Source organism: Taudactylus pleione, unplaced genomic scaffold (genome assembly GCF_031769625.1).
Source record: "Taudactylus pleione unplaced genomic scaffold, aTauple2 ptg000903l, whole genome shotgun sequence".
In the NCBI taxonomy this organism is placed as follows: Eukaryota; Metazoa; Chordata; class Amphibia; order Anura; family Myobatrachidae; genus Taudactylus; species Taudactylus pleione.
In genome coordinates, this window is record NW_028285304.1 from 1,186,033 (window position 1) to 1,202,023 (window position 15,991).

Consider the following 15,991-nt stretch of genomic DNA (forward strand, 5'->3'; position numbering starts at 1 on the left):
AGGAGGAATGGAGAGGAGGATGGAGAGGAGGAATGGAGAGGAGGAATGGGGAGGAGGAATGGAGAGGAGGAATGGAGAGGTGGAATGGAGAGGAGGAATGGAGAGGAGGAATGGAGAGGAGGGATGGAGAGGAGGATGGAGAGGAGGAATGGAGAGGAGGAATGGAGAGGAGGAATGGAGAGGAGGAATGGAGAGGTGGAATGGAGAGGAGGAATGGAGAGGTGGAATGGAGAGGAGGAATGGAGAGGAGGAATGGAGAGGTGGAATGGAGAGGAGGAATGGAGAGGAGGAATGGAGAGGTGGAATGGAGAGGAGGAATGGAGAGGAGGGATGGAGAGGAGGGATGGAGAGGAGGAATGGAGAGGAGGAATGGAGAGGTGGAATGGAGAGGAGGAATGGGGAGGAGGAATGGAGAGGAGGAATGGAGAGGTGGAATGGAGAGGAGGAATGGAGAGGAGGATGGAGAGGAGGAATGGAGAGGAGGAATGGGGAGGAGGAATGGAGAGGAGGAATGGAGAGGTGGAATGGAGAGGAGGAATGGAGAGGTGGAATGGAGAGGTGGAATGGAGAGGAGGAATGGAGAGGAGGAATGGAGAGGAGGAATGGAGAGGTGGAATGGGGAGGAGGAATGGAGAGGTGGAATGGAGAGGAGGAATGGAGAGGTGGAATGGAGAGGAGGAATGGAGAGGAGGAATGGAGAGGTGGAATGGAGAGGAGGAATGGAGAGGAGGAATGGAGAGGAGGATGGAGAGGAGGAATGGAGAGGTGGAATGGAGAGGAGGAATGGAGAGGAGGAATGGAGAGGAGGGATGGAGAGGAGGATGGAGAGGAGGAATGGAGAGGAGGAATGGAGAGGTGGAATGGAGAGGAGGAATGGAGAGGAGGAATGGAGAGGAGGATGGAGAGGAGGAATGGGGAGGAGGAATGGAGAGGTGGAATGGAGAGGTGGAATGGAGAGGAGGAATGGAGAGGAGGAATGGAGAGGTGGAATGGAGAGGAGGAATGGAGAGGAGGAATGGAGAGGAGGAATGGAGAGGAGGATGGAGAGGAGGAATGGAGAGGAGGAATGGGGAGGAGGAATGGAGAGGTGGAATGGAGAGGAGGAATGGAGAGGAGGAATGGAGAGGAGGATGGAGAGGAGGAATGGAGTGGTGGAATGGAGAGGAGGAATGGAGAGGAGGAATGGAGAGGAGGAATGGAGAGGAGGAATGGAGAGGAGGATGGAGAGGAGGAATGGAGAGGAGGAATGGAGAGGTGGAATGGAGAGGAGGAATGGAGAGGAGGGATGGAGAGGAGGGATGGAGAGGAGGATGGAGAGGAGGAATGGAGAGGAGGAATGGAGAGGAGGAATGGAGAGGTGGAATGGAGAGGAGGAATGGAGAGGAGGAATGGAGAGGAGGAATGGAGAGGAGGATGGAGAGGAGGAATGGGGAGGAGGAATGGAGAGGAGGAATGGAGAGGTGGAATGGAGAGGAGGAATGGAGAGGAGGAATGGAGAGGTGGAATGGAGAGGAGGAATGGAGAGGAGGAATGGAGAGGAGGATGGAGAGGAGGAATGGAGAGGAGGAATGGAGAGGTGGAATGGAGAGGAGGAATGGAGAGGTGGAATGGAGAGGAGGAATGGAGAGGAGGATGGAGAGGTGGAATGGAGAGGTGGAATGGAGAGGAGGAATGGAGAGGAGGAATGGAGAGGAGGAATGGAGAGGAGGATGGAGAGGAGGAATGGAGAGGAGGAATGGAGAGGAGGAATGGAGAGGAGGGATGGAGAGGAGGAATGGAGAGGAGGAATGGAGAGGAGGAATGGAGAGGAGGAATGATGAATTCCTCCGGTAATTAGGTAGAACTCCATGCCAGTTCTAAACCTAATTACCTCCAGAGAGTTTTAAGGTATGATGAATAGGCCCCTAAATCATGAATATATTATACTGAGATATAAATGACTGTTACAATATACATGTAAGAGTTGTGTGTAACTTTTTTTCTCTTTTAATTATCATTTTATTATTGTGTAGGTATCCTGTGTGGATATCTGTGTGCTTGTAATTTGTCAGTAATTTGGGGATAATTCCTGGCTCGTAATCCAAAGAGAGAGAATATTAGTACTGGCTCGCTTATCTTATGTAGGAATGGAGGATATTTGTTCGAACATATTCCATATATTTAATTTCCCAAAGGAATTGTTAGGAGCGTCGGCTGCATAAAGTTCAAGATATTGGGGTATATTTACTAAACCAATGAGATTCTAGCTATTAGTTTCTAAAAGGTGCTAGAGAAATGATAAGTACACTCTGATTGGTTGCTATGGGCAACATCTCCACTTCTATAAACCCGCAATGTAGTAAATGAATATACCCCGTTACTTTTAGTAAGTTTTGAAGTGACTCTTGTGAGTTTAATAATGTTCTGCTCTATTATGTATGTTATATGCACATCACATGCATGTAAACCAACTGTTATGGTGCATACACACGATCAGATTTTTCCTTCAGATATGAACGATAACGATTAAAAAATCGTTCAGTCGTTCATATCTGAAGGAAAATCGTTCATATCTGACATGCCTGAACGACGGACGATCAACGATGCGCGTTCCCGTTTGTCAGATAACGATATCTGACATCTGATGGGTTTGCAGTCAGACCTGGACGATTCCATTCATTTTAATGCAGTCAAAAATCGTTCAATCGTTCAAATCGTTCAAAACTTTCAAATCGTTTAATCGTTCAGTCGTTCATCTGACAAATCTGACAAGTCTGACAAATCTGACCGTGTGTACGCTCCATTACGCTGCATACACACACAACGATTTTTTGAACGATTATCGTTAAACGAAAAATCGTTCACTTTCTGAGTCAAATGATGAACGATTTTCGTTCATGCGCGTTCACGTTTGTAGTTTGTAGTTCAGTCAGACTTGTCAACTGAACGATTTTCATTAAGGGAATATGCAAAAATCGTTTGTAGTTCATAAAAATCGTTCATTAGACTTTAAAAAATCTGACAGATAATCGTTCATAAAAATCGTTCATTAGACTTTAAAAAATCTGACAGATAATCGTTCATAAAAATCGTTCATTAGACTTTAAAAAATCTGACAGATAATCGTTCATAAAAATCGTTCATAAAATCGTTGGTAACAAAATCGTTGTGTGTGTATGCAGCTTTTGAACTATCTTGAAATGAAAGAGTTAACAATTTAGGGGTCTGTTTACTAAGCTTTGGATGGAGATAAAGTAAACGGACATAAAGTACCAACCAATCAGCTCCTAACGGCCATGTCACAGACGGTGTTTGAAAAATGACAGGAGCTGGTTGGTTTATCTCCATCCAGGACTTAGTAAATAGACCCCTTTATCTAATGACAACGTCCCCCTCAGTGGCTCCTTGCAGATCAGCTGGACCCATCCATCATACCAGTAGGGTCCAGGAGTCTCCCTCTGGGACCTCATACTTGCTGAAGACTGGAGAGCGCTATTGCGCGGTCTCCATGATGCTCCTCCGGGGCGCAATGGCCTTTGCAGCAGCTGAGCCCAGCGTAATGGCCCTTTCAGAATTTTCTGTCTAAATAGGGACATCTGATCCCGAAGCCTGTATATATTACAAATAATGGAATATTTGCTGTCTACTCCCCCAAATATTGGGGTGCCTTAGCAGTGCACCCAGGGCCATAACTAGGGGTGCGTGAGAGGTGCTGCCACCCAGGTTGTAGTGCTCTGCAGGTGGCACCATCGTGCCAGTGGAGCTGCAACAAAGCCACCAGAAGCATCTAACTAAATTATTCTCCAGACAGTGCTCTTCTTACTGGTGCTGGTGGCAATGTCCCCTCAGAGTGACATCGTCAATGAACCCAAATTAGTTCACTGATAGTGTGTGGTAGAGTACTCGTGGGTGTCACAGCCAGATGAAGTCAGTAGTACAAGAGCATATTGCCCTGCAGAAGGTGCGTTTCCGAGAGCCTTTCAATGGAATCAGTTACATCATGGTACACTTGTCACAGATGGCGGGTTCAGGAGACATTACTATACACAGGCAGCCATTGGTCTAGTGATTTGCTAATTCTGTTTGCTGGTGCTGATCCTCCTGTAGGCACTGGAGGCGTGCAAGGATGCCGGCTTGGTGAAGTCCATCGGAGTGTCAAACTTTAACCACAGGCAGCTGGAACGTCTGCTAAACAAACCAGGACTGAAATACAAGCCCGTCTGTAACCAGGTGCGTTATCATTATCTTATTATTTACACGGCGCTGACATATTGCGCAGCACTGTACATTGAGGGGACAGACACGTTACATACAGTGGCATGAAACAGATGGTGAAGATGGCCTGGCCCCAATGAGCTTACAATCTAAGAGTGACACACGTTCAGTGCAGGCTGATCAATCATCTGGAAACATGCTGAACCTGCCGATATTGTCAGATTGTCCAGCATGTTTGCACGATGATAGATGTCTGGACGACCAGCGGGCACGCGCATCGCTGATCGTTTAAGACATTTTTTCCAAATGATTTGCAAACGATTGAACGATAATGATATCGTTATCGTTCAATCGCTCACATAAATCGTCTAGTGGATGGGCACCTTTAGTCGCATTGAATTGTCTGTGTGGCCCAGCCCCCCTCTTTCCGATGCCAGGAATCACAGTTTTCTATAGAGGGGGCATGGACACTGTACTACCTACTTGGCAGCATTACGAAAAAATTAGCATGTATGACTTTATTAGTGAACATTTATACATTTTGTGGAGCATATTCCTGTACTGTCTGTATATATATATATATATATATATATATATATATACACATACACTATGTATGTATGTATGAGTATACGTTCAGGAAGCCGGCGGACGCAATGCCGACCACCGGCTCCCGACAGGCGCCTAAATCTAGACACCTGTCATTTTACCGACGCCGGGAGGCCGTTCGAAGGGATGCTGGGCACCGGGCGCGGACAGCCGCGGGGGGGAGGGTTAGACTTAGGGCTCCTGGGAGGTTAGGGTCAGGCTAGGGGAAGGAGGGGGTTAGGTTTAGGCACCACCTGGGGGAGATTAGGGATAGGCACCCCTCCGGGGGACTTAGATTTAGGCGGCAGGGAAGGGGGGGTTAGGTTTAGGCACTTAGAGGAGGGATTAGGGTTAGGCGCAGGGGGGGAGGTTAGGGTTAGGCACCCTAAAGAAGGGTTAGGGTTAGAATTAGGTCAGTTTATACTTACCTTTAGGACGATCGGGATTTCCTCCTCTGTCGGGCTGCCGCTGCTGAGATTTGAACCATACGGCCGGCAGTAAATCATACCGAATGCGTATGTATGTATGTGTGTATATTATGCTATGTTTCCAAAAATGACACAGGTTCATTTAGCTTCCAAGCTTCAGTCACATTTAATAATTAACAGTAATGTCTCTATAATTTGCGTGGACCAGTGATAAGCCCAGGCTTATCTTACAGTGATGATCCCACGATACACAGCTGCTGGTTAATATTTTTAATACATTACATATTTTATCTTTTCCTGAAAGTAATTTAAACAGACAGTAAATTGGCACAGCATTTTTTAGTTCTATAACAAACAGTTCTATAAATGTATAGACGGAAAATGTCTCCACTGCGCCCAACATCACCAGTGTGCGCGATTCACCATCGAGGCCATTGTTGCTTAAAGTAGCTGCCACCTCCAGATTACTGTCGCTTATTGGATTGCGCAGGCCCTACAGCCACGTTAATCAAACACATTGTTTTGCTCAACTGATGTTCTATTGTGACCCCAGTATAATGACGCATTATATCCCGCAGGTGGAGTATCATGTATATTTAAGTCAAAGCAAACTGCACGCATACTGCAAGTCCAAGGATATTGTTATAGTGGCGTACAGTGTCCTGGGGTCACACAGAGACAAGGACTGGTAAGTACAATCCATCACTACTATGGTGTACATGTCCCAAAGCCGCAACGCATTTCAGGGCAGCGGCAGGGCCATATTATTACATTAGTAACACAGCGCCATACAGAGAATATAATGTACATAGTAACAGTTGTAATGTGACATATTATAAGTACCGAAAATGTAAATTGGTGTATTTTACAAACAACAAATAGCAATAAAACCAACAGAGTAGGTAGAATGTGGACAAGGAGTGAGGGTAGACTAACCGGGATGCAGTCAGGAGGCCGGCGGTCACAATGCCGACCGCCGGCTTCCCGAATGTCAAATCCCGGCGAGGTTCTAATGACAGGCGTTGAAATCCCTACGCCTGTCATTAGAACTACGCCAGGAGCCCGACACCCGGCATACCGATCGAAGGTAAGCCAGGCGCCAGGCGTAGACGGCCGTGGAGGGGGAAGGGTTAGGTTAGGGGCTTTCGGGGGGGACTTAGGGTTAGGCAGCCCCCTGGGAGGGTTGGGGTTAGGCTAGGGGGAGGGGGGTTAGGGTTAGGTACCCCCGGGAGGAGGTTTAGGGTTAGGCACCCCCCCCCCGGCAGACTTAGGTTTAGGCTGCGGGGAAGGGGGGGTTAGGTTTAGGCACTTAGGGGGGTGTTAGGGTTAGGCACTAGGAGGAGGTTAGGGTTAGGCACCCCTAAACGAGGGTTAGGGGCTAGAATAGGGTTAGTTTTAATTAACTTCGGGATTTTCACCCCTGCCGGGCTTCCGCTGTCGGGATTTGAAGCATGCGGCCGGCGATATTGCAAACTGATCCCGACTAACCCTCTGCAACTTATAGGGCAGTGGTTCTCAACTCCAGCACTCAAGGACCCCCAACACGTTATGTTTTCTGGATTTCTTTAATCATGCACAGGTGAAGGAGGGCCCTGCTCGATAGAGCTTACATACTTAATCACCCACTCTACATTTACGCTGCCCGCAGGGTGGACCTGAGCACACCGGTCCTGCTTGATGATCCAGTCCTGGCCAGCATGGCTGCCAAGTACAACCGCTCCCCAGCGGAGATCGCCATGCGCTTCGTCCTCCAGAAGGGAATCGTGGTCTTAGCCAAAAGTTTCAGCGCCGCCCGCCTCAAGCAAAATCTCGGGGTAACTACAGCTTGTTATTACTTGTTTGTGTGTCTTGTCTTTGTCAGCGGATATATAATATAAAATCATCTACATTTACCATAAAAATATAGGCCCTCATTCAGAGCCGTACGCTCTGAGCAGAGCGCACGCTCTGAATGAGGGCCGTCCTCCATGAAAATGGAGCGTCCTCCTGGACGCTCGTATAGCTGTGGGTCACCACCCACAGCCTATACGAGCGTGCAGTTTGATGGCCGCGATGGTCGTGACCATCGCGACCATCGAAACTACGAGCCGGAGCCTGCGGTTGAGGTTTTCAACCGCAAGCCCCGGAGTGATTTTGGCTCTATCAGAGCCAAAATCACTCCCACTGACATCACTAGTGATGTCAGTGGGCCGGCTTCTGACGGGAGGCGTTCCCGTGGGAACGCCCCCGTCAGGGAGGCACGCCCACCAAAGGGGGCGTGCTGTCAATCAACATCGACAGCACGCCCCCTTTGATCAGACACAACGAGCGAAGGAAAGTCCTTCGCTCGTCGCGTCTGGCGCATGCGCACGACGGAGCTCCCGCCGTCGTGCGCATGCACAGAGCACAACATCGACCCACTTGCGAGCGGACAGACGCTTGCGAGTGGGTCTGAATCAGGCCCATAATTACCAGAAAATTATGGTATAAATGAAATGAAATAGAAAGATGTGTTACTTTCTTCTTGAAATATCAGCTGGTAGTTTCCTTCCTGCCACAGTCCAAATAGAATTATCAATTAGGAGAGGGAAGTAGACACCGGGACTACATATAATACAGCTGCCACACTAATGAATGAAGTACTACCAGTGGGAGGAGTCACTCGGCAATCAGCCAATCAGAATTTCACAGCTAGTGCTGCTTATCGCCATGGTGACTTGTTGCCCCTGCCCTCCAGCATCCGCAGGCGACACGCTTGCTGACAGTCGTACATGTATCTGCGTCCAGGTCTGACGCACTCGCAATTAATGTGAACATGTCCTTTGCTTACGCTTGCCGACCCCTTGTAACCACAGTTGGTCTGTTGCCGTAAGGACGTGTTATGCCGCGTATCCACTAGCAGACATTAATGAGCGATTGCACAATTACTACATCGTAATCGTGCAATCGCTCATTAATCGTGCACAAATCGTGCACTATAATGTCGGAAACGACCAGCGATGCGCGCTCCGGCTGGTGGTTTCCGACATCAATCATCGGCTGAACATGCCGGTCAATCTGCCGATAACGACAGATTGGCCGTGTTCAGGGATGATGGAGGGTGCCTGCGCTGAATGACTAATCGTTCAGTGTAGGCACTGCAGGGGATGCGGAACGACGGTACGATTACGATGTCGTTCCGCTATCATTAGTGGACTGGATACGCACCTTTAGATCCCAAAAAAGCTGAGGGCCTGATTCATTAAGGATCGCAATCTCCATAATCGCACGCAGGTCTGCTGCGAAAATATGATAATGAATTCAATCGCAAATGCCGTCGCGGTGCCAGCATAGAGACGCCCACTGCCTTCCACTACCGCCATCTCACATTCGTAATACCCTGCAGTCCTGCATATACATCGGTAACATAACATCGGCCCCTCACGCAGAATTACAGCAGCCCTGAAATTGCTAACCTCGTCGCACGTAGTGAGTACACAAGCTGCGTAGGCAGACACGCCTATGTTTCTCCGACCACTCCCCTGTCACCACCCCAAAACGCTTACAGCCTGTCAATCACTCTGCGATGGCTCTCTGTGGTCTGTGTGATCGCAGTGGTGCCTGCGCACTGCGTACACTTTAGCTGTTGCGATCGTTAATGAGTCAGGCCCTGGGTACGTTTAGTTGGTGAGGTTGTGCACCAAATACATAAATATGTGTTGTACAATTCTTACAATGTATTTATTTACATTTAATTTAGACTTTTATTTTGGGTTTGAGTCTGTACTTTAAATGACACTTAATTACAGTTATATTGTGTCACATCCAAATGTGTTCTTAAATTATTACATTTACACCCATGTAATGAAGTCAGGCATTTAATAAAGTTATTATTTGTTTCCTGCTTCCAGTCTGCCTGACTGACATAAATCTTCAGAGAGAAGCCATTTTGAATGGCTACAGGGCTCAGCTGAGGTAGAATGCCAGGATAGATCCCCTTCAGTATTTGTACCCTGACATAATCAGTTACTGTCCAACGTCATTCCCTACTATCCACGTGGGCATAGAGGGGGAATATAATCCTGTGGCGAACGAAGCGAGTCACCGTGTTGGGACGGGACAAATTTCTTCTTTTGGTGGCCTGTATGAGCATGGAACCGCACTTCCGCCCTCACTCCATGTCACTTCCAAGTACAGTTATATATATATACCTTTCACATAATACTCTAATGGTGCATACACACGGTCAGATTTTCCTACAGATCTGAACGATAACGATTTTAAAAATCGTTCAATCGTTCATATCTGAAGGAAAATCTGACATGTGAGCCTTCAACGATGAACGATGCGCGTTCCCGATGGTCAGCTAACGATATCTGACATCTGATGTGTTTGCAGTCATATTTGGTCGATTTCAGTCATTTTAATGCAGCCAAAAATTGTCCAATCGTTCAAATCGTTGGTATAATCGTTCAAATCATTTGTCAAATCGTTCATCTGTCAAATCTGACCATGTGTATATGCACCATAACTGTTGATGCAGCCATTTTGTGGGCTGGACCAGTATTCAGCCTATCACTTGTGTCGCCACTGAGGTGCGAGGTGTCATGCCTCATCATGCCTGAGTAATGTCTCTAACTGCCAATGCATGGTTAGGCTCTACAGAAACATTCAGTCCATACAATGGCTGCCTCCAATCTGCGTAGGAGTTGGCTCAGTTCTAATTTACAGTACATTAAATTCATAAGTGTAATTTGCGTATAATGACTACAAATAGATGCTCCACTTTGAAACAGAATTTTACTTATTCACCCCAAATGGTCAATAATATTATACTTATTGTTACCTAACGTGAGGTCTCCTCATTCCATTCCCAGATCTTTGATTTTGAAATAAAGCCTGAAGACATGGTAACGCTGGATGGCCTGGATAAAAACCTCCGTTATGGACCTTTCAAAGAGTAAGTGGCCTCTTCTACAAATGGGCAAATATAAGGGTGGGTGACGGGGTAAATGAGCTTCCTTTAACATAGCACGTGGGTAGTGGGATTATTTTAAGAGTTGGAAATCATTGGTAAGTAAAGGGTTAACACAAAAAGTTGAATTCCTCTATTTTTTTCCTCACAAAGGCCCCCATTTACTAATGAGTTTCATCACCAAAACGAGTGATAAATGTCACTGTGTATGATAAATGATGCTCCAGCCAATCAGCTCCCAACTGTCATTTTTCTAATAGTTGACAGTTGGGAGCTGATTGGCTGGAGCATCATTTATCATACACAGTGACATTTATCACTCGTTTTGGTGATAAAACGCGTTAGTAAATGAGGCCCAAAATGGTATATTATATAAATAATTCTATATATGTGTCTGACATGGGTTGGTTGGAGCAGGGCCGGCTCTAGGGGTGTTCGACCAGTGCGGTTGCACAGGGGCACCACTCATAGAGGGTGCAGCCCTCCCCAACATCCCGATTTCAGCGGGACAGCACTGTCCCGTCCGTGGGCCGAACTGGCCTGCTGGTGGTCAAATCGGGAGGTTGGGTACCCCCACCGCCGCAGCTGTGCGGACCCCGGAGTCTTAATGGATGCTGCGCACAAGCACGCGGCATCCATTTAGTGCCGGTAGAGGGCAGGGGGAAGCCCAGCTAGTGATGAAGTGCTGGGATCTCCCCAGCCTGACGTTACATGGGAGGCGTGCCATGCGGGCACGGCCCCAACTAATGTCATGTAGGGGGTGTGGCCTAGGGTAAGCAGGTGACGCCCCCATTTTCAGGGTGTCCATCACAGTACTGTCCTGCTGTTCTACTCGTGGGCCGAAGTGGCCCGCAGGTGGTCAACTTGGGAGGTATGGGGGAAGCCCAGCCAATGACGGAGGACTGGGCTTTACCCCCAGCCTGACGTTATTTGGAGGCATGCCATGCGGGCAATAAGGCCACGCCCCCAATTCCAATCGCTATGTACCGGGCCGGCACAGGGTGCTCAGACCCCTGGAGTCGGCCCTGGGTTGGAGCAGGAAATGCTCTGTAGGTCTCTCAGAGAGCAGAGATGCTCAAGGTGGTTTTTATTTAATAATATGAATTTATTAGGCGAGATGCATCAATAGGAAAAATGCGGTCAAACCCTGAAAATGCATTTCTCATATGCACCAAGCCCCGGAGTGCTATGCACCAAGCCCCGGAGTGCTATGCACTCCGGTGCTTTGTTGCGGTCAGTAATGCCATCTTCCTGACGGAGTTACCCATAGAAGCCTCTCAGCACCCCCGCGGCACGCGCCTCCCTCTGCGCATGTGCAGAAGGACGCTGGAGTGGCTTGGTCATACACCCGGAAGTCCCTCCACCGCAAAGGGCCGCTCTTACCGACAGAACGGTCCTTTGCGGTGATCTTCATGCATACCGGTGTTACCAACGACGGCATGCATGCAATGACTGGCCGAATGCATCTCGCCCACTACCTTTAACGTATTTCGCAAACTCAAACGGCGAACAACGAAAAACCACATATTTTGTACTGCAAATTTTAATCAGAATCTAAAGACGATTGTACCGCAAACATGTTAGAGACCATCGAACTGGGGAAATCCGTTCAAACTTTTGTATTCAGGGCCTGATTCAGACCCGGTTGCAAGGCTGCGTTCGCACGCAGCCTGCCGATGTTTGTCTGCGCATGCGTACAAGATGCAGTGCGCGTGCGCGAACCAGTCGATACGAATGGGAAGCGCTCGCAGCCAGTACACAGACGCTCCGCAAGCATGAGTGACAGGACGTGCCGTTTGTGGGTGGTGAAAGGGGGTGGTCGATGGTAACGGGGGGTGTCTGTGCATCTGAACGCCGTTTCAGGGGCGTGCATAATTAAGATGCAGCGTCAGCATACACGTCACATGGCTGAATTACACACAGCAGCACTCGCAGTGCTTGAGGTAGGGTATGGTCAGCCACAAGTGCTGCGTATGGCTCCGATGTTATCGATTGTTTAATACACTTCCTGGAGATGACGTGTGTTACTAAGGGAAAGTGGGCGTCTTGTGTTAGGCTGGTGGGCGTCTAATTTCATACCGCGATCGCACGGCCAAACATAGTGGTCGTGCTAATGTCTTGCTAGCGATCGCAGGATTTGCATACCTTTACTGCCAACGGCTGCATGTGAACGCAGTCTTGCGACCAAGTCTGAATCAGGCCCTCAGTTCCTACAACAACAAGAATCTACTTACTCAGGTGCATTCTGTCAGATGTAGGAAAATTGCAGAACTGCAGCTGTCTCATCCTGTCTGACCAAACTAAAGTCACTTGCATTACCAACTCTGAACAGCAGGTGGCAGGTCTGATCTCTCCCTTTCTTAAGCTGCCCATCCACTAGGCTATTAAACCTAGCGATTGAGCGATAACGACCGTCGTTATCGCTCAATCGCTTGGTAATCACCCGCAAATCGTACAGTTTAATGTCTAATATGACCAGCGATGCACGTGCCCGCTGGTCGTATTGGACATCTATCATCGGGCAAACAAGCTGGTCAACGTCGGGTTCAGCATGTTGCCAGATGATTGATGAGGCTGCACTGATCGACTGCTCGTTCAGTGCAGGCACATCACAGACATAGGCCAGGATGTACTAAAGGAGAAATGCGATAAAAACCCTGTTTTGGTTTTTTTTTACTGCATTTCCATATGTACTAAGGCCCGGACGCCCCCCCCCCCCGTCGCCCAGAGCTGGCCCCCACTCACCTGCTGTCCATGGTCGTCGGCCCACGCTCCTCCTGGATCCTCCACTTCCTCCTCCTCCTAGTCTTCTTCCGGGTGCAGGAAGGAGGAGGAGGAGCCCGGGGCTTCCTGCACATGTGACCAGCAGGAAGCTCCCGGGGCTCGGAGGGGGCGGGGTCCCACGGAGACCCCCTCACCCGGCGTCTGCTGCTTCGCAAAGGGCAGCTCTTATCACAAGAGCTGCCCTTTGCGATACTAATCGCATATGTTAGTACATATGTGATTAGTAAGGTTGCGGTGACTGGCGGAATGGAAACGACAGCACAATTACAATGTCGTAATCGTGCTGCCGTTTCTATGTCGTGTAGTGGATGGGCAGCATTACTCTACCTTGCACTCGACATTCCAACTTGAGCAGTATTCTAGAGCAGGTGCAATGTATAATGTGCTTTGTCCATATCAACTTGTCATTTACATTTACGTGTGCATTTTATACATATGCTCTGTATATGACACCAGCACAGTCATTTTTATTATTTTGACTGAAGTAAAAATCGAAACACACTCCAGCCTATCTCAACGGAAAAGCTTTACCCTTGTAATTCACCTTGTAATACCCCTGTAGCGCTCTATGTGAGGCAGTCACCATCACTAGGGTCTACAGCAACCAATCAGCTTCTAACTGTCATTTTATATACTGTGCTAAGTAAATGACGGCTAGTAGCTGATTGGTTGCTATAGGCAACTTCGTCAATTTATCGCTCTCATGGCGAGATGTGCTAAGCTCTGGAAAGTGATAAACTACCAGCCAATCAGCTCCTAGCTGTCATCTTACAGGCTGTGTTTGAAAAATTTCAGCCACTGATTGGTCGGTAGTTTATCACTCTCCAGATTATCACTTTCCAGAGCTTAGTACATTTGCCCCTTAAAGATTTGATACATCTCCCCCCCAGTGACAAAACACAGACTTTGAGCACAGTTTGATTTATTTACTGTTTTTTTTCTCCTCTTGCAGATTGAAGCAGCACCCAGAATACCCGTTCCATGACGAGTACTGAAGAACGTAATGGAAATTACACCGTCAGTCCCTAAAAAGTTCATTTGTTGTGTCTGTGACACTTTAGCACGAGGTGCACTGGAAGCAATGAGAAAAAGCTATTGTGTGGTAAACAAGCCTAGTATGTATAATACATACACAATGGGAGGGATGAGCTGTGTATCTGGAATTGTTTATGCAATAAATGAGAAGCTGTACGAATGTAATTGTATTTCTCCTTTGTAGATGTGTGATGTTAAGGTGGGTACACACTATACAGAAATATCTGCAGATGATGGTCGTTCATACACACTGAACGGCCATCATCTGTGTCTTACTGCGGGTCGGGGGCATGTCCTGGTGGGCGGGGGCGTGTCCCGCCCTCCTCCTCGCGGCTGCCGCTGTGTGTGTACGGGCAGTCTGCAGGCCGCCCGTACACACCTGCAGATGGACAGATATGTCTCCTATAGCTGGCACTGGGCTATGACATCACAGTGTGACTGAAAAAAATGCATTACACTACAAGTATTGGACTAGACACTCACCATATCCTCAGGGGAGGTGAATGAGACAAGAAAATTGTTCTGCGTCACGTCCTTTTAGGGGTCCATTTATCAATGTATATCTGAGGTATAATCCCCGAAAACACCCGTTTGGGGGTTAACCACAAATATTTAGTATCCCCCGGATGTATGAAGGACTGGACCGCAGTGTGATCCCCTCCATTCCTGCAGGCAGCCGCATCCCCCACAGGTTTCTATGGGGGAAGCGATGCTGCCAAATTTACCAACATCTGGAATGCAATGCATTCCGGATATTGATCCCTGCAGCTAACGCCATCTGAAGATGGCATTAGCTGCTGTAGCCTATGGGCTACACTGCGCATAATTAGCCGGCGGAGGGTTCCTCCAGAACCCTACCGGGCAATGTGACTGCACATGTGCAGCATTGCCGTCTCTTCCATTGGGCTTATTGGGCAGTTGCCCAAGGGCCCTAGGCTTCAAGGGGCCCGCCAGCCCTCCTGCAGCAGCAGCCAGTTGGTAATTTTTTATTTTTTTCCAAGTACTGTGTCCCGATCCGCCAGCCCTCCCCCGCCCGCGACGAGCGTCCCCCCCCCCTCCGTGGTTGACGCGTACTCACCATCCCGTTACACTGTCCTGTCTGTGACTTCCGGCAACTCCAGTCAGACAGTCTCTTTGAGAGACGACTGCTGATTGGTTGTCTTGATGCGCGAGCAGCAGCAGCTCCGGCCAGACCAGCTGCTGCTGGCTCCTTCGAGTGCGCCGCTCAGCCGCCTGCCGCGTGTCTGGTGCCGGACCGAATCTGATCACTGGAGGATCCGCCCAGTCCATCGTCGCCTCCGAGTCCTCAGGAGTCAGGACTCCTCAGCCAGGCGAGCCACTGCCTCCCGACCCGGCAGGTAAGATAGAGCCAGGCTGTTTTCTGCGACAGGGTCTCTGACTGGGCATTGGATTTGGGAATGGATGTTTTTCACGTGAATGGGTGGGTAGGGGCCCCAGTGCATTGCTTTGTCCAGGGCCCACACTGCTGTTAAGACAGCCCTGATATGCAGGACCCTCTGCACTGGCCGGGAGCTCTCCGGGCACATCGCGGGGACGAGCTCCTTTCAGAACCCATGTCCCTGCATGTGCTGGATGATCGCATATTGCAATGCAATCATGGACGGTAATGTTATGCCTTGATCGCATTGCAATAGCGATCATTAATAATTGGGGGCCATAGTCAAATAAGGAACCTCTCCCAAATGTCCCTTCCCCACATCTTTATATCATTTACATAATCTTGTCCCACAAAAGAGCTGCTGTACCTTCAATCCACAGAAATGCACAATACAGCGGCCATTACTGTCATCAAAATGGAAAATTATCCCAATTTTCATGAAATGTTCCTCAGACACCGCATCGGTCGGTGATGATATTATAGGCTGCGTTCTCGCAAGTAGTGGTTCATGTGATGCAGGGGGAGATGTACTGTATGAAGCCTTGGAGAGAGATAAAGTGGAGAGAGATAAATTACCAACCAACCAATCAGTGTCTGTCATTTTATAGCAGGTTCTAGATAAATTAGAGC

At 48.5% G+C, this 15,991-nt stretch overlaps 1 protein-coding gene across 2 annotated transcripts in view; it reads left to right on the plus strand.

The window, feature by feature from the left end:
* LOC148473965 (rho crystallin-like) overlaps positions 1-14,082 on the plus strand; it is a 62,709-nt gene extending 48,627 nt beyond the window's left edge. For both annotated transcript variants that reach the window (XM_088459292.1, XM_088459291.1), the window contains exons 5-9: positions 4,087-4,209; positions 5,789-5,898; positions 6,859-7,024; positions 10,046-10,128; positions 13,880-14,082. In XM_088459292.1, the coding sequence (XP_088315418.1) occupies positions 4,087-4,209; positions 5,789-5,898; positions 6,859-7,024; positions 10,046-10,128; positions 13,880-13,922 (525 nt within the window). In that variant the 3' untranslated portion in view covers positions 13,923-14,082. The remainder of the gene's footprint in view (positions 1-4,086; positions 4,210-5,788; positions 5,899-6,858; positions 7,025-10,045; positions 10,129-13,879) is intronic.
* The last annotated feature ends 1,909 nt before the right edge of the window (positions 14,083-15,991 follow it).